Source organism: Otolemur garnettii, unplaced genomic scaffold (assembly GCF_000181295.1).
Source record: "Otolemur garnettii isolate 467f Iridium unplaced genomic scaffold, OtoGar3 scaffold00002, whole genome shotgun sequence".
Classification (NCBI taxonomy): domain Eukaryota; kingdom Metazoa; phylum Chordata; class Mammalia; order Primates; family Galagidae; genus Otolemur; species Otolemur garnettii.
In genome coordinates this window covers 54,630,343-54,649,989 of record NW_003852397.1, presented here as the reverse complement: position 1 = coordinate 54,649,989, position 19,647 = coordinate 54,630,343, and the positions used below count along the sequence as shown (strand labels likewise).

General features: G+C 39.6%; 1 protein-coding gene across 2 annotated transcripts in view; it reads right to left on the bottom strand.

Annotated features, from left to right (window-relative positions):
* Positions 1 to 19,647, bottom strand: part of CTDSPL (CTD small phosphatase like) — a 125,697-nt gene that overhangs the window by 36,106 nt on the left and 69,944 nt on the right. For both annotated transcript variants that reach the window (XM_003781796.1, XM_003781795.1), the window contains exon 2: positions 1,398 to 1,552. In XM_003781796.1, the coding sequence (XP_003781844.1) occupies positions 1,398 to 1,552 (155 nt within the window). The remainder of the gene's footprint in view (positions 1 to 1,397; positions 1,553 to 19,647) is intronic.

The following is a 19,647-nucleotide window of genomic DNA, read 5'->3' as shown; positions in this document are numbered from 1 at the left end:
AGCCGGTTTTGAGATCTTATTGTCAAATATTCCTCCAGAAAGATGTAATTAATATTTTTGCCAATAACCTATTTACATCTTCTATCTTCCCTCCCACCACCCTATGCCAAACCCAAATGTTATCTTTAAAAATATCTTTGATAATATGACAGATGGAAAAGGGTATCTCATTATTTGGTTCACATTCCTTTGCTTAGTAATTATGTTGAACATTTTTTCATGTTTATATGTGCAACACTGTCCATATTTCTTTCATGTTTTACTAGTTGTATTTCTTATTTTGTGAATTACCTGTTCATGTCTTTTGCTATGTTATTTGGAATATAAAATTTTATGTCTTTTGTGTCTTCAATCTCAACTATCTTCATGATGAATAATGCTCTTTGGCTTTTTCTGTGATTTTACCTAAACTTCTATTTTGACTGAAATTAATATTATAACCCATTTTCTTTTTGTTTATACTTGTATAATGTCTGTTTGTTCATCCTTACTTCCACTTTTTTTTTTTGAGATAGAGCCCCAAACTGTCACCCGGGGTAGAGTGCTGTGGCATCACAGCTCATAGCAATCTCCAACTCCTGGGCTCAAGCGAGTCTTCTGCCTCCGCCTCCCAAGTAACTGGGACCACAGGCGCCTGCAACAATGCCCGGCTATTTTTTGGTTGCAGCTGTCATTGTTGTTTGGCGAGCCCAGGCTGGATTCGAACCCACCACCTTAGGTGTATGTGGCTGGTGCCTTAGCCATTTGAGCCACAGGCGCTGAGCCCTTACTTCCACTTTTAACTGTTCTGAGTCACTTTGTTTCAGATGTGTCTGTTAGACAGAATGTAGGTAGATTTTGGTTTTTTTTTTGCAGTTTTTGGCTGGGGCCAGGTTTGAACCTACCACCTCTGGTATATGGGGTCAGCACCTTACTCCTTTGAGCCACAGGCATTGCCCAGTAGATTTTGGTTTTTTACCTCTTGTGACAACATATTTTGTGACTTTAATAACAAATATGTGTGTTATGTTCTTTTGGGTATCAGATTTTTTAAACAAGGCAGTTAAACTCAATTATATTTACTGTCAGCTCTTCTCCATGTCTCTGTTTCTCTTTTTGCCCTTCTATTTGTGTGTCTGCTACTAGTTCTTTAACTATTTAATACATTCGAATTCTCAAGAGAAAATGGTATGAAAATGTGAAGTGATTCTTAAAATTCTCCTCAGACATGTTCTTTTGTTTCTAAATGGGGATGACTGAGAGAGCCCTTATCCAAAAAGATTACATTTCTTTTTTTTGAGATTTTAAATCCAGTAAATGGTTGCACATACTATCATATGTTCTTATTAGGAATATTGGTCAAGGATGGGTCAGATGTTACTATTCCAGTCTCAGTGACCCAGTTCCCCAGTACTGACCTTCTGGAGCCCACCATTCTCCTCCACCAGTGGCGGAAGCACATTGGGGCTGCTGGGTGGAGGGGCCTCCACATTGTAATCACGGAAGCAGCAGAAGAAGGAGCTGAGGATGCTGCGGCTCCTCTGCTTCTTTAAGCTGATGTTGCATTGTGAAGCTGCAAAGAAAAACAGAGCACACTATAGCCAACTGCAGGTGTTCTAGTCATTGTAATACAACGATGTAAAATTCCAATGTGGTATTGTCCCCCAGAGTCCTGATTCCAGGGGGCCTGCTCAGGAGAAGATGAGGGGCCTCTGGAAATGACTCTAAAGGATTGGTAATCTCATACGAATCCTAGGGGCCAGCTTGTCCATGAAGTCTAATGACTAGAAAGAACCCCTTTGACTTCAGCCCAGCAGAGGCTGCTGGCTCATTAACTGTCCTGTCCTCAGGCTCAGTCACCATCTGCATTCCTAGACCCAGCAGTGAAGTATTCCTACCCTACAATGTTACTTCAAAACAAACATCCTTTTCAGGCATAAATCTGACCTGATACTCCCTGCTCACTACAGAAATGTCTAACTACATGGGTTAAGAAGCAAGATACATAAGGGCACAAAGGAACTCCATTCTTAAACTTCACCATTGGTCAAGAAGTTGATGGGGTACTGGCCCCATGGTGCTCAGGGATGAAAACTTCCATTACACTGAAACACACAGCAGGAGATAGAGGATGGAGACACGTGCTTCTGCTGAGCTGGGCTAGCCAGGACACAGCCAGTCTTTGTGAATCCAGGGTAATACTGTGCCTTGGCCTGTCCTGAACTAAGGCACTGGAGGAGTGACAATCTGTTGTGTTTAACCACAGCTCAAGACAAGCTGCCACAAGTCAGGAATAAAAGGCAAAAATTGGTATAGATGAAAAACACCCCTCAGGGAAGGACTGACAACTTAGAGGGGCAGGAGCTTTGCCTGGGAATGTAGCTGGGGCTGTCCCACCACATACCATGCCTGGGTGGGTCAGCAGTGCTCTGAGGAGAGGCTACAGGCAAGGACCATGTTTAGAGTTAATGGGAAAATCACCAATGCAGGCAATGATTTAAATCCACATGATAGCTATTTGCGTTTATTTCTCCCAAAAAGCAATTCTGGCACAATTCTGCTTTTTGTGAACTTGTAAGTCATTTACATAGTACCTTTTCCCCTAAGAGATCACAAAATCTTTGTTACAAGTTTTGGGGTTTTCTTGTGCCGGCAGTAAAATTGAATGTATTCAAATGGAAATTCTGAAAAAGGATTAAAAAGCTGTTTTTGCTAGAAAAAAATTAGCACGGTAGTGTGTACCTATAGTACCAGCTACTCAGGAGGCTGTGGCAGGAGGGTTGCTTGATCCCAGGAGTTTGAAGTTACAGTGAGCTATGATGATGCCCTGCATTCCAGCCTGGACAACAGAGCAAGATCATGTATTAAAAACAAACAAATAAACAAAAAAAGGAAAGCTGTTTCTCCAGCAAGTCCACAGATATGGCAGTTTCTAGCCTAGGTTTAGGCAAATGGCCTGCTAAGTATGAATTTATGATTTTTGCTCACTAAAGATAAGCTTTACAACCATAAGTCCCAGTAAAGGTAGCTGTTTCTGTTTTGCTCATTAGTCCCTAGATGCATATCACAGAGCACCAGTCATCTCATTTGGGTCCCAATGGCAGGCCAGGCCAGACTAGCCATAGAGACCACCAGGCATGGGAGCCTTTCAAATAGCAGTGGTGGGAATAAATAATGACCACTGTTTACTAAGGGCCAACCCTTTAGTTCCAATATTTCACAAACCTCATCTCACATAATCCTTATAGCTACAGGAGATAGGTGTTATTGCTGAAAAAATAAAACCAGTTAATTGCTTGTGCCAGGATTTAAACCCAAGTGGGCCTGCTTACAAAGTGTGTGATTTTCCCATGTACCACGCTGAAGACAATCTTGAAACAATTTAGGCCAGCCTAAGAAGGAGAGAGCATGCCAACTGGGAAGAAAAGCATTCCAATAAACTTGTGTTTAACATAAATGATTGGCTAAGCCATTTCATTGTTACTCTGGGTGTTTTAATTTTTATGCCACACTCATATAATTTATCCAGGGGAAGAAAAAAATCTTTTCTTTTCCCTTACTGCTAGTACATTTCTCTGCAAGTAAATTAGATGTTTGTTCATGTCTCAAAGACACTGAGCAGCCTGCAAAAAGCACCTTCCCAGATCTTGTTTTCATCCTGGGATCACCCAAATCTTTCCCATAACTAACCGGCTAACTCATTAGCAAACTAACTTACATACTAAAAAAATTTCTAAACCTGGAACTAGTAATTGAAATTTCCACCATATGATTATTTACTATACAGAAGCTATGGGATCAGGAGAGTCCCTGGGAGGCCTGCATGCCCCTGATGGTGAATGGCAGCTTACTCAGCTTCTCCCTTGTTTGTATGAGGAGGTGAAGTAGGGATGAGGCCTCACTTCCACAGCTGAGGGAGTTCAGGGCTCTTCTGTAAAGTCAGGTTGGCTCTAAGGCCTGCAGGAACCTCTGGGAGGCTCAGGGCTTTCTAACCACTCTTGTGCAGGTCTGAGACTCTAAAATCAGGCCAGGCAAGGAAATGGAAGGATTTTCTCAGAACCAGCATTAGCTCTCCCACCCTCAGCATTCACTTGCTCCTGAAAAGGGCTAAAGACGTGCACTCTCTGGTGCAGTGACCCTACGGCCTTCCCTCTCAGCTGCTATCCTGAAAAGGGCTAAAGACGTGCACTCTCTGGTGCAGTGACCCTACGGCCTTCCCTCCCAGCTGCTACCCCCAGCTACTATCCAGAAGTCCCTTGATTTGCTCATAATCTGGCAAAAAAAATTTGGTTGATAAATGAAATTAAAACCCACAGTTTAATAGATAAATGTTTATATTATTACATTAACTTAAAACACTAGATATAGAATAATGTATCTGATTTAATCATAATTAAGCAAACAAACTAAGAAAGATAATAATTGAGGAAGGATTTGCTATAAACACACCAAAACGTTAACAGTAATTGTCAGACTATGTGTGTTTACATTTCTTCCTTCTGTATTTTCCAAGCGCTTTATGGTAATTGTAAATTGCTCTGACAATGGGGGAAAAGTAAATAGTCTTGTTAAACTTTTCTTCAGCAACTTTGTGAGGCTTAGGAGAAAACATAGCCTACTTCTAACACCAAACCTTCAGACTTATTTCTATGCTTCTTTACTCCAAGCCTGTGAAATAAACCAGGCTACAATGATTAGCCATGGCCCACAGCCACTGCTGCCTATGATGTCACCAAGACAGAACATACCCCCAACCACAACACCAGAGGAGGCCCACATGAAAAGAAGGCATCAAACAAGAGTCCTTTCCCCAGCAGAATGCTCCCATCAGTTTACTCATCTGGCAGCCCCACCCAACCACAAATACCTCACCCCCTACCACGCACAAGTGTGATCCTGCAGCTTCTCTGTTCTTGACTAGCATTTTGCCTCTCAGCACCTTTCTTTGCTAGCCCTTTTAAATGTTTCCAGTGATAAGTCATTTCAACGTTTCCTGTCGCTTTTCTCCAATAACATTCGTGCTCCTGTCCATACCCAACTTCTGCCTATCCTACTGCCTGGTTTCCTCCACAGTAGACCCCTTATGACACTGACATCCTTACTTCCCTCCTCCTTCATAAAGAAGTAGGGATTCTATCTATAGGTAAAGCCTGGATCAAAAGCTGGATTCTACTGGCATACATTTTTCCCCCTGACATCTGACAACTAGGAACTATATTGGATTTGGTTATATAAATGGTACTTGAGAAAGCACAACTAGAACTAGTTGGATGAAAGTATTTCAAATTGTATACAGAAACAGTACACTGTACCCCATAATAGTATTAATGTACACTGCTATGATTTAATTAAAAAAAGAAGATTAAAAAAAAAAAAGAAAGCACAACTAGAAAAATCTCAGGAAGTGATTCTACCTAATCGCTCTAAAAACTGGATGCAGATATAGGGAAGGCAAAAGAAAGGGTTGAGTGCCCAAATGAACTCTGCTGGGTTGTTTTCCCTTAGAACAAGCATAATGCTTTCAAGTGGAGGGGGGGAAGCATACACTTTACTTTCTCCACTCCCTTACTCCAGGGAGCATTGTGCCTGCCCAGTCTGCATCTGATCTCAGGGACCTCTTGCCCTAATCTGTACACCGAAAAGGAGCACTGAGGAGGACCAAGCAAGGAGGAACACAAAAGCAAGCTAGCAGGACTGGCACAGTCTTCTGTACCAGCTCCCCTAGTAGGCTTATGCTGCCATTTCCCCAGGGCAGCCCAGTGCAGGCTTGACAGAGTGACCATGTCTTTCTTTTCCTTAGCCTTGCTAATGAAGAGAAGTCCATAGCTGGTTCTAACACACACAGGTGGTTGGGTCATGGGCATAGACTGTCCATAGGGTGAGTAAAGAGAGATCCTTGGCAGAGGCAGATGTAGTGATCCTAAGACTTTCTCTATTTCCTGAGCAGGTGTGGGTAGAGCAGAAATCCCAGGGAGGGTTGTGGAAAGCTAGATATGTTGCGTACTGGCCTCACCCACAGTCCCTGTGTATCACTGGAGGATGGTGTGAAACTAAGGAAAAGAGGCATGTTGTTCTGTTTGTCCTGTATATACCTTGGAGCTAACACTTCTGTCTAGGGCCCCTGGACTTGGTGTCATTATAGACCAGCAAATAAAGACCAACTCATATGCATTTCTCTCTTTCTCTCCCCAGAGCTGGGGACCTGCCATCTACCAGCACCAGGCTTGGAGCTTATCAATGGGGAGGCTTAATTTGGATATCTAGACAGTTGCCTTCCTCTCTAAGGCAAGATGGGAAGCCTTCGAAATACCTCCTGGTGTCTCTAGGCAGAGTGCTGGCCCAGTACTAAGAACCTGTATCTTCAAATTACCAGTTACAGATGGAGAATGTAATAGACTCTGACACTTTTTTTTTGTTTTTTAGAGATAGAATTTCATTTTGTCGCCCTTGGTAGAGTGTTATGGTGTCACAGCTCACAGCAACATCAAGCTCTTGGGCTTAGGCAATTCTCTTGCCTCAGCCTCCTGAGTAGCTGGGATTACAGGTGCCAACCACAATACCTGGCTATTTTTTTGTTGCAGTTTGGCCGGGGCTGGGTTCGAACCTGCCACCCTTGGTATACGGGGCTGGTGCCCTACTCACTGAGCCACAGGTGCCACCTAGACTCTGACACTTTTTGTCTGCCAGAATCTATTACCCTTCTTTCTGGTACAAGTTCCTTAATTTTGCTCTGGAGAACACTCTCACCCCACCACGTTCAGACTATTATCAAAGCCTGGCCAACCAGAGCTACATGACTGGCTTAGGGATGGGCTCATGACCCAACTGAAGTCAAGTAGAGTCTGCACAGGATTCACATGAGCACTATTGGAAGATATATCCTGAGGGCAGTGTCTGTGGCTCAAAGGAGTAGGGCGCCAGCCCCGTACGCCAGAGGTGGCAGGTTCAAACCCAGTCCCGGCTAAAAACTGCAAAAACCCCCCAAAAATAAAAAAACAAAAACTTCTCAAAGGAACAGATATCCTGGAAGTGAAGCTGGAGCCACCAGAAGCCATCTTTGCATCTAGCGAGAAGCATCTATCTGAACCTGAAGCCAAAATTAAGAGCAAATTAGCTGAGATATAGAAAGGGACAGATCTCTGATGACGTTTTCTGGAGACTTAGTTTTATTAAAACCAGACCTTTCTGAAATTTCCATTTATGTAAGACACAAATTCCCCTTTACTCCTAAGCCAATATAACTGGGCTTATGTTATTTGTAATGGAAACGATTATCTCAAAAATGTAAGCACCTATGCTAGGCAGTTTTCAACAGCACAGTTTGAACAACACAGTGAATGCATTGTTCCTCAGAAACACCGAGGAAACACTGAGGAACAACACATTCACAATACAGCTCTGATCCTGACCCTCCCCTTTTCCATAGGATCATATTGGCACGGTCCCAACCATCTGAAGCTCGTGAGTAGTAGAAGAGATATTTGAATAAGCACTTCTGGTAAAGAATGAGTTCTGTTAGGATGGGAAAGGGCAGGACACTCTTGGGCCCCAAAGAAAGACACAGACCCCAGACTGAGGACTGTGAAGAGAGCTATGAAAATGGCTTCTTAGAAGAAGCATCTTCTAAGTAGGGCTCAGAATTTCACAAAATTGTTGTGGTAGGGAGAGCAAGGAAGTGAGGAAACATCAATATGCAAAGGGCCTGATGTGAGAGAGAGCACAAAACATTCAAGAAATCAAAGAGGGGGCAAGGAGTATGAGATCGATGATAATAGCTGGGTCTTGCAAATAAAAGTGATGAGTTTGGATATGATCCTATGGAAAAGGGGAGGGGCAAGATCAGAGCTGTACCGTGAATGTCACTGTTTCACCTGTGTAATTGCGATTACCGCATTTAAGTTTTAAATTACGACTAATACGCATACAGGCTATTAACCTACAGCAAAGATGTTATTTGCAAATCAGACATGTGGGTCATTTAAGAGCCTGGAGTAGAATTTCTTATTTAGAAATTGACTTTAAATACAAAATACATAGACAGAAAACAGGATTTGGATTACATTTGGGTTCAAGTTCCAACTCTGCCACTTGTTGGCTGATGTGACTTCCCCAACCTAAATGGCAATGGTAATATGAGAAAAATAATACCTATCCTGCAGGACTGTTGTATGGGTGTAGAAAAATATGTATATTCATATAAGAGAGGAAACCTACCAGTAACTTAAAATATAACAAAAATTTATGTTTGGTTTAGGTACAGTTGAAGGTCCCACTGTGAATCCTGAGAATTTAGCTTGTATCCAAACATAAGTCCTTAAAACAACAGCCTGGTTTTATGAGAAAACATGTAGGCAGACCCATTTTGGTTTTGTTTATGTGAATTATGAACTAAGAACATTTAAGTAGCTCTTTAAAACTTTGTTCTATCCAGTAAAAGTTTTTTTGTATAATAACAACGATAATGATAGAAACTAAACAAACAAAAAGAAGCCTCACATGTGAGGCTTAACACAAACCACAGGACTCAGGCCTTTTCTATGTAATGATATATTTATTAAATATGGTTAGGAAGAAAGCACTGTAATTAAAAAATATGAAATATCCAGGCAATGTACACTAAGGCTGACAGTGGGGTTTAGTACCTTCAGTGGCCCAAGAGAATTTGTATGAAGAGCATGTGAACAGAACTACTAAACTGGGTCCACAACCAGTTTGTATGTACAGGCTGAGGGGGCATTTATTTTTGAGATAGGGTCTTTTTCTGCAGGCTGGGCTAAAGTACAGTGGGTCATCATAATTTACTGCAAATTCAAAGTTGTGGGCAGAGGCAGTCCTCCAGCCTCAGCCTCCCGAGTAGCTGGATGGCAAGGGCACATCATCACACTCAGCTAATTTTTTAATTATTTGTAGATGTGGGGTCTTGCTATGTTGCTCAGGCTGGTCTCAAACTCCTGGCCTTAAGTGATGATTACAGAGCCTCGGCACCCAGCCTGAGGGGGGCATTTCTGATCATCCTGTTATACTTCCTGATCTAACTAGTTACCTTTAGTATCTAGAAATTGAAATTTTGACCTCAAATAGCCAGCATTTCTTAGTGCTATATCTGCCCATGTCCCTACGATTCTTTCTTTCTGATCTGCTTTAGATTCAAGATATGTGAGGCTTTGGAATCATTCCTTTTCTTTTTCTTTCTTTCTTTTTTTTTTTTAACAACTTTAATTAACTTATTTTTGGGCAGGGGGATTCACTGTTGATTATTTATACAAATTGGAGTGCTTACATCCTACTAATTAACATAGCTTTCACCTCATGTACCCAATTACAGTGTTAAGACATTTGTGTTTTACACCTGATGGATCCAACTTGTACTTGCAATATGCTCCATAGGTGTAGTCTCCCTATAAACCCTCTATCGACCCACCCTCCTCTCTTCCCCTCCCCCTATTAACCCTCACTCTATCGATCCACCCCTCTCCCTTCCCTCCTTCATCCTAGGCTATAGTTGTGATTCATCTTTCATAAGAAAGTCTGAGTGATTATAAATTGGTTTCATAGTGCTGAGTACATTGGATATTTTTTCCCCATTCCTGAGATACTTTACCAAGAAGAATATTTTCTAGCTCCATCCATGTAAACATAAAAGAGGTAAAGTCCCCATTTTTTAATGCTGCATAGTATTCCATGGTATACATATACCATAATTTATTAATCCATTCATGGGTTGATGGTGGAACCACTCTTAACTCCTGGCTTCAGGACCCAAACCTTTGGGATCTCTACTGATTCAGAGCCTCCCATACCCACCTTCCTGAGCATAACCCCCCCACCACGCACAGAGCTTTCATCTGTCCTTATTCTTGATATGACCTAAAACTTCCTGTAAAAAATCCTTATTCAGGATGAAAATCTGGGTGGCTAGAATATAGGTGGAAATGTTTGCTATTCACTACAAATCCATTCCTAATGATACAAGTTTCTCCACAAATGAAGAAATTGCATCTTGGTAGTTACAGAAAACAAAGAAAGCTTGACTTTAATTTCTGTGACTCCAAGCCAACCTCTTATAGTACAAATGTGTCAGCACAAGGTGCCAGATCACCAAAGATCCAGCACAATATAATTTTTAGAAGAAAAACTGACTTAACACTGATAGATTCTTTGCTTGACCAAACTTTAGCCAGACTCCTGAGCCTTCTCTTAGGTTCATCTGTGCATTTCCATGTAAAATCCAAATTTAGCAAGAACCTCTCAGTCATTTCAGTTTTGCAAGAACCTCTAATCCTCCACCATCTGATTACTCTTGATATTTAATTGGCTTTCTCATCCTCCATCATCTCCTAGGTAATGTCTGCTCTACCCTGACCTGTCTTTATCACAAATCCTGTCAGGTAGCACCTTAGTCTGTTTTGTGTTGCCGTAAGAGAATATCTGAGACTGGGTAGTTTATAAAGAAGTTTATTTGGTTCACAATTCTTTGGAGGTTGAGAAGTCCAGTATGAGGCAGCTCCTCTGGCAAGGGTTTCCAGCTGCTTCAGCTCATGGTGGAAAGGAGAAGAGAAGCAGGTTCACGCAAAAAGAGAGCAAACACAAGGAGGAGTCTTGCTCTCAAGGCAAACTAATCTAGTCGCCAAAGAGCAAGAACTCACTCCTGCTAGGCAGTGTTAATCTATGCACTTCCCATGACCCAAACACTTCCTATTAGGCCCTACCCCTCAACACTGCTGCAATTAAACTTCAACATGAGTTTTGGCAAGGACAAACCATATCCAAATCATGGGAGTTGGTTTAGTCAGAATCTCCCCTTATTCCTGATGTCCCCTTTCAGTAATTTTCTATCCACTGACTCCACCCTGTATCTAGGCTGTAAGTTCTTACTTGCCCATGCTATACTCTGAATTGAGCCTGGTTCTAGAATGAAATCTCTTCCTCTTTACTGGTATAGTCTTAAATAAAATCTAATTTTCCTGTTTTAATAACTGCCCAGCTCTGGTTTTTTCTGACAACTCACTAAGTTAAAGCACCAAAAATGTGCCCTCAAAACTAGCCTCTTTCTTGTCACAAGAGCATTAAGTAAACCACAGGCCAGGCATGGTGTCTCATACCTGTAATCCTAGCACTCGAGGAGGCTGAGGTGGGTGAATTGCTTGAGGAGTTTGAGACTAGCCTGAGCAAGAGCAAGACCCTGTCTCTACTAAAAGTAGAAAAACTAGCCAGACTACAGGGAGCCTGTAGTCTCAGCTACTCGGGAGGCTGAGGCAGGAGGATCGCTTGAGCCCAAGAATTTGAGGTAGCTATGAGATACGACGACGCCATACCACTCTACCTAGGGTGACAAAGTCTCACTCTGTCTCAAAAAATAAAAAAAAAAAAGTAATTCATAGCAGATTTATACTGTCCAAGTATTTATAGCAGAACATTAAAAATATGCCCTGTACCAAATGTTGGTAGAGACATCAATGCTGTTGAGGCTACAAAACTGAACACCGACATTGCCCAACTTAAGGCTATATTTTCACACATGGGAATATCAGAGCCATTATAACCCTGAAAAGACCATACAGCTGAATTCACAACTATGTTCTTATGGAAAAAACTAACACCTTTTTCTAAGTGGGGAGATGGGGAGTTCTTCCTAAAGGCCAACATTTAAATGAATGTACCATTTCTTCTTGTCTAGAATTAGGCTGCAATCTCTGGAATGCATCCCAGGGCCTGTGGTTTGGAATGGGAGTCTAACAGGAAATTCTGGGCAGTCTATGCATACATTACATTCCTTTCCTGCCCTGAAAGAGTGGTCAACAAACACAACTTTTCTCTGTTCGAATAAAAAGGGGAGTGTTAAAAGTGGGGGGAGGCCCAGGCACAGACTGCACAGAGTTCAAAAGCAGATGTGACTGCTGAGAATCCAAACATCCTTTTCTCTTAGAAAACAAGACTTAGTCACTAAGTGAGGTTACCAAAATTTTGAGATATCCAGTTAGCCCCTATTCTGTTTCCATGTCATAAATTTTCCCAGGGCATTCTACTGGACACTCTATAAAAGAAACCTATCTTTGAAAGCTCATTTTCCCACTGCAGGCTATACTGGCAATAGTCCCCTCAGCAGTGAGAAACCAAGGGAAGGAGCAAGGCTGATGGCTAAACACTGGGCAGGAAGAATTCTGGCCTCACCTTCCACAATGGCAGATATGTTTCCCCATCCACTGTTGGTTTGGAATAGCCCATGTTTGTTGAGTGTCTTGTTTGTGCAAGACATAACAATCATCTCTGGTCTTCACAGTATGCAATGGCACCACGACTCTTCACCCATTTTCTATGAGTACATTGTCTTAATGCATGGAAGGTGTGGGATTCAAAGCCAGACTGCCTGACTCTGGGATTTTTCTACCACCCCTCCTTGCCTGTCCCTAGGTACTCTTCTGGGTTTGGGTCTTATTTCCAGGGAGAAACTGAATCTATGACCCCGTGTTACCTGCCTTCAATCCAAATTCCACACATTTGAAAACTTCAGAATGAAACAGTAATACAGCTGCCTTATTCAATGAAGCCAGACACAGAGAGTTGGCCCACCATCCCCCAAATGTACCCAGGCCATCGATCTCTCCCTCCGTAATTCTGCTTCTCAGGAGAGCCGCTCAGCTGAGAATGCTCTTCTTTGTCTCAGCATTTCCCTAAACCCCTGTGACCAAGGTCACATAGCTCCTAAGTAGCAAAGCTGGAGATAAACCAGGTTTGTTTAAGTCTAGAATATGAGCTCTTAACTGTCACTCTACAGAGTCTGTTTTTCACATCAAGAGCCAAAATAAGTAGCGAAAAAAAGATTTAAACAGCTAAAGCATTTCAGAGGAAGTACAGCTTAAGATCTAACAGAAATCAAATAAAACGTCTAAATAATACGACCTAGTTTTGTACCTATTAAATGAACAGAAATGATAAAAACATACAGCCAGTGGCAGTGAGGTTTTGATGGTACAGGCCCATTCATTCACATGTTGCTGGTACATATAAAACTGGAACAATCCATTTGAAAAGCAGTTGAGTAATGTCAAGGACCATGAAATATCCATGCAAACAATATGAATATCTAATAGAGATGTTGTAGTAGGAACGGTTAACTAAGTCAGTGCATAGCTACTGGAGAGAACACTGAGCAGCCACAGAGACAATCGTTAGGAAGACACATGGCAAAGTGTTTGTAGTTAGTATTACACGAAGCATCTCAGACACATGCGTGCTCACCCTTGTAGTTAGTATTACACGAAGCATCTCAGACACATGCGTGCTCACCCTTTGTCTGCCACTCTGTAATGTGTTTTGCTTCAAGTTTCCCGAAGGGTATATAGTCCTTGCCTACTTTGTTCATGTCTGAGTCCCTAGCCCTGAGGAACATGCTGGTATAAAACTGATCTCTAATAATAGACGCTTATGGGATGAATGAAAGTATGGACAGAAACAAACAAACAAAAAAATGAAAATGACTGACATTCAAAAGAAGTAGCTCCTGGGGCTCTGCCTGTGGCTCAGTGGGTAGGGCGCCAGCCCCATATACCGAGGGTGGAGGGTTTGAACCTGGGCAAACTGCAACAAAAAAATAGTTGGAAGCTGTGGTGGGCACCTGTAGTCCCAGGTACTTGGGAGGCTGAAGCAAGAGAACTGCCTAAGCCTAGGAGTTGGAGGTTGCTATAAGCTATGATGCTACGGCACTCTACTGAGGGTGATACAGTGAGACTCTGTCTCTAAAAAAAGAAGAAAAAAAAAAGGAGTAGCTCCTATGATCTCTCCCTGAAAAAATGCTCCACTCAAATAGCACCACTTTCCTAAGAACCCTCTTGTCTACAGCCAAGTAGTTTTCACCTATAACATCCACTGATGGCCAATTTCTCCAACTCACTGCTCCCTGCTACTTTTAGCTAAGATAGTAACCCTTTCTTCCTATAAAATAATTAGTGCAAATTATCAGAAGGAGAGATTGTATGAAATACAATCATGCTAAGCATAGCTAACTCTAAATCACAGGACTAGGGTGGTTATTATTTTTCTTTATACTTTACTATCATTTCTAAATGTCTATAATTTATATCATGTTTATTACTGGAAAAATCCAGCAAAATTCAAATGTTTGTTTCTACTTAATGAAATATATGTGAACATTTTCATATATTATCAGATGTACTTTTACATACAAATTTATTCTAATTGGTTCTACTATATTCTACTGTATGGATATATACTGTGCCCTACCTAAACTGTGGACATTTATGTTATTTCCCCCCAAAATATGTCGTAACAAATCCTGAAATTTTGTGGTAACAGTAATGCTGGGAACAAACTAGTTGTCCATTAACATGGGACTGGTAAAACAAAATATAAATTATCTACAGTGTGAAATATTACACAACTATTAGAAAGGATGCAGTACCATATGTACTCATAATTGTTAACTCCTATCTTATGTAGGATGTACAAGGCACTGTTTTATGTACTTTATGTATATTTACTCATTTAATATGATACTATGGTAACCCTATGCCTAGGAGGGATCATCATTATACTTATAGATAAAGAAATAAAGAGAAGTTAAGAAACTTGACCAAAACAACATAGCTAGTAAATAATAGAATTTGTTCAAACCCACGTGGTGTGTGCTCTCAACCTTTGTACTGTAGTACTTTTTTTTCTTTTATTAAATCACAATTTTGTACATTGATGCATTTATGGGGTTCAGTATACTGCTTGTACTGTAGTACTTATTGATAACAGAAGACACACTAAGATACAGAAAATGAGAAAAGCAAGGGATAGACAGTAGCATGCTATCTGCATTAGCATACTACCATAACCTCTAAATACAAAATTAAATAAACAAAATAAAAGACACATATATGTGTATATTCTTAAATGTATAAAGAGTATTTCCAGAAATATTCATAAGTAACTGGTGGCCCTGTGGGAGAGAAATTGAGAAAACAGAAGACAGAACTGGGAGAAGGATTTTTTCCTTTATTTCCTTTTGTATTATTTGAATATTGTATCATGTATAAAAATAATTCTGTACCAGGTATCATGCATTATTTTATTTTATTTATTTTTTAGGGGGGGTTCTTTTTTTTTTATTGAATGGTAACTATGTACATTAATGCACTTCTGGGGTACAGTGTGGGGTTTTCACATACAATCCGAAACACTTCCATCAAACTGGTTAACATAGCCTTCATGTCATTTTCTTAGTTATTATTTTAAAACGTTCACATTCTACTCTTAGAAAGTTTCACTTGTACCCTTGTAAGATAAACCTCAGAAGTGATCCCTCCAATCCCCCTCCCTCCACCCATTCCCCCGTCCCCTCTCCCTCCTCCTCCCCATATTCTTAGGCTGTTATTAGGTTATAGCTTTCATATAAAAGGTATAAATTAGTTTCATAATAGGGGTGTGTACATTGGATACTTTTTCCTCCATTCTTGTGATACTTTGCTAAGAAGAACATTGTCCAGCTCCATCCATGTGAACATGAAGGATGTAAAGTCTCCATCTTTCTTTATGGCTGCATAGTATTCCATGGTGTACATATACCACAGTTTGTTGATCCATTCGTGGATCAATGGGCACTTGGGCTTCTTCCATGATCTGGCAATTATGAATTGGGCTGCAATAAACATTCTGATACAAATGTCTTTGTTGTAATGTGATTTTTGGTCATCTGGGAATATACCTAATAAAGGAATTGCAGGGTCAAACGGCAGTTCTATTTTTAGTTCTCTAAGTGTTCTCCAGATGTCTTTCCAGAAGGAACGTATTAGTTTACATTCCCACCAGCAGTGTAGGAATGTTCCCTTTTCTCCACATCCACGCCAGCATCTCTGGTTTTGGGATTTTGTGATATAGGCTAATCTCACTGGAGTTAGATGATATCTCAGAGTAGTTTTGATTTGCATTTCTCTGATGATTAAGGATGGTGAGCATTTTTTCATATATCTGTAGGCCGTGCACCAATCTTCTTTAGAGAAATTTCTCTTCAAATCCCTTGCCCACCCTGAGATGGGATCACTCATTTTCTTCTTGCTAATACGTTTAAGTTCTCTATGGATTCTGGTTATTAAAACTTTGTTGGAGACATAACCTGTGAAAATCTTCTCCCATTCTGATGGCTGTCTGCTTGCCTTACTTACTGTGTTCTTGGCTGTGCAGAAGCTCTTTAGTTTGATCAGGTCCCAGTATGCATTATTTTAAATGAACGTTTAAAATGAACTCAAAATAATACTGCATTGAGCATCAGTATACATAATGTTTATGTGCAAGTTAGATGATCCCCTTAGAAAAAATTCCTGGAAGTTTAATGGCTGGGACCAAGGTCTTTGAAAAAAAGTCAAGCTTTTTGATACTCAGGAACAATCTGCTACCTAGAAAGGCAGTGCCAATGTGCATTCCCATCCATAGGGTGTGCCACTAAAGCTGTGCCCACAGAGGCACTGATGCCAAGACAGAGATTTAAACAGCCTTCACCAATCAAAAAGGTGAAAACAGTAACTCGCTGTCGCTTTAATTTGCATTTCTTTGCCATCCAAGTTCTAAAATCTCTTGTATGCTTTTTTGGCCATTTCTACTTCTTTTGAGAACTATATTTAGATATACATATTTTGGCTATTTTTCTATTAATTCCTCTAATTTATAAGAGTTCATTTGTCACATATTAGAGACACAATCCCTTGATTGTTCTGTATGTTGGAAATAATGTCTCAGTTTTGTTTTTTAATTTTTGTTTATAGTACTTATAGATGTGCAGAAGTTTTAAATTTTTAGGAAGCCAAATCTAACAATCTTTTCATTTTAATGGTTCCTTCCCACTCTAATATGATATACTATATATCCATTTATATTTTCTTGCAGTAAATATCTTTTAAAGTAAAAGTTTAACTATTTAGCATTTGTTTTGGTATAAAGTAGGATATATGAATCTAACTTTTTCCTCCAAAAGAGTAATCAAACATTCTAATATTTATTGAACAATTTATTCTCATATACTAATTTGGATGTTCTGTTTTATTCTATTTCATTTCATTTCCTTGCTTATGCCAGTAAAATAGAGATTTGCTATTAGAAATCTGTTGTTTTGTATTGAATAGTACTAGTCCTCCTTTACATATATATTTTCAAGAGTATTTTGACTAGTCTAACCCATTGTATTTCCAGATGATTGTTAAGAGTCAATTCATCAAGTCCTAGAAAAATACCACTGGGATTTATTTGCATTAGAATCATAAAATATATATTCACTTATTCTAGTCAATTCTATTTGAAGCAATTAAATAAAGGTTAAAATGGAAAAGTAAAAAAAAAAGTGCATTTGTTATATCTAATTGTGCCAAGATTAAGAGTAGCCTTGATTATCAGTCAAAAACAGATTATTATTATTATTACAAAGTATTTCATGTAAGCCCATGGTAACCAGAAAGAAAAAGCCTATAGGAGATAAAAGAAAATGAGATGGGAATCAAAGCATGATACTATAAAAAATTAATGAAACACAAAGGAAAGGCGAATGAGAGGAAAGAAGGAAAAGAAGTACAAGATAGATAGAAAACACTTAACAAATGGTAATAGTAAGTCCTTTCCTATCAATAATTAAATGGACTAAACTCCCCAATCAAAAGACAAAGTGGCTGAATGGAGAAAAAAGCAAGAACTAAATATATACTATCTAAACGAAACTCTGGATTTCACATAGAAATCCATAAAAGTGAAAGAACAGAAAAGGATATCCCATGCAAATGGTACCAAACACAGCAGGGTAGACACACTCCTAACAGACAAAATAAACTTTAAGTTAGAAGCTGTCACAAGAGACAAAGGATATTGTATAACAATAAGAGGGTCAAGTCCCCAGGAAGATCTGAAAACATCAGAGCACCAAAATATAAAGCAAACACTGATAGAACTGAAGAAAGAAATAGCAACACAATAACAGATTTTAATAATAGAAGATCCACACAGAAAATCAATAAAGAAACAGAAAACTTGAATGACACTGAAGACCCAAGTGGATCTAAGAGACACAAACAGAACATTCTGCCCAATAGCAGTAGAATACACATTCTCTCAAGTATACACAGAACATTCTTCAGGGTAGAACACATGGTATGTCACAAAAGAAGCCTTAAAAAATTTAAGAGCATTGAAATCAAATTTATATATATATATATTTTTTCTTTTTTTTTTGGAGACAGAGTCTCACTTTGTCACCCTCGGTAAAGTGCCATGACATCTAGCTCACAGCAACCTCAAACTCTTGGGCTCAAGTGATTCTCTTGGCTTAGCCAAGTAGCTGGGACTATAGGTACCCTCCACAATGCCTGGCTATTTTTAGGCTACTCTTACTCAGGCTGGTCTTGAACTTGTGAGCTCAGGGCAATCCACTCGCCTTAGCCTCTCACAGTGGTAAGGTTATAGGCGTGAGCCACCGGGCCCAGCTCAAATATATTTTCTAACCAAAATGGAATGAAATTAGAAATCCATTGAAACCTGGAAAATTCACAAATATGTGGAAATTAAACAATCTTGAACAGCCAAGAGGTCAAAGAAGAAATCAAAAGGAAAAACAGAAAATATCTTAAAACAAACTAAAGCAAAACCAAAACATTACAACACATACAGGATAAAGGTTGAGTTTCCCTTATCACAAGTATGTGGGACCAGAAGTGTTTCACGTTTTGGAATATTCTCATTATAGAGTATGAGACTTCTACTCCAGAAATTTGAAATCAGAAATGTTCCACAAGCATTTCCTTTGAGGATCATGCTGGTGCTCACAAAAAGCTTCAGGTTTTGGGGGCATTTTGGATTGTGTATTTTCAGATTAGGGATGTACAACCTGTACTAAGAGAGATGTTTACAGCAGTAAATGCCTACATTAAAAAAAAAAAGAGAGAGAGATCAAATAAACAATCTAAATTTAAACCTTACCAAAAAAGAACTAAGACAAAGTTAGCAGAAGGTATGAAATAATAAACATAAAAGGATAAATTAATGAAAGAGAAAGTAGAAAAATGAAAAAACTAGGTTTTTTTAAAAAGATCAACAAAATTGAAAACTTTCAGCTTGACTAAGGAAAGAAAAAGACTCAAAGTCAGAAATGAAAGAGAAAGCGTTACAACTGATGTCACATAAATAAAAATATTATAGGAGACTACCAGGAAAAACTGCATGCCAACAAATTGAATAACCTCGAAGAAACAGAATACATTCTAAGATATATAACCTACTGAGACCAAATCATGAAGAAACAGAAAATTTGAGATAAGAATCTTGCTCTACCCTCCAGGCTAGAGTACAGTGATGTCATCATAGCTCACTGCAACCTCAAACTCTGGGGCTCAAGCAATTTTCCTCCCTTGGCCTCCCAAATAGTTGAGGCTACAGGTATGCACCACTGTATCTGGCTAATTTGTTTTCTATTTTTTGTAGAGACAGTGTCTCACTCTAACTCTGGCTGGTCTCAAAATCTTCGTCTTAAGCAATCCCCCTGTGTGGGCCTCCCAAGAGTGCTAGGATTACAGGCAGGAGTCACCACATTCACCCTTATATATTTTCAATAATTTTGTGCATGAAACAAAGTTTTAACTTTGACCTAACACATAAAGTGAGGTGTGGAATTTTCGTTTTTTTTTTTTTTTT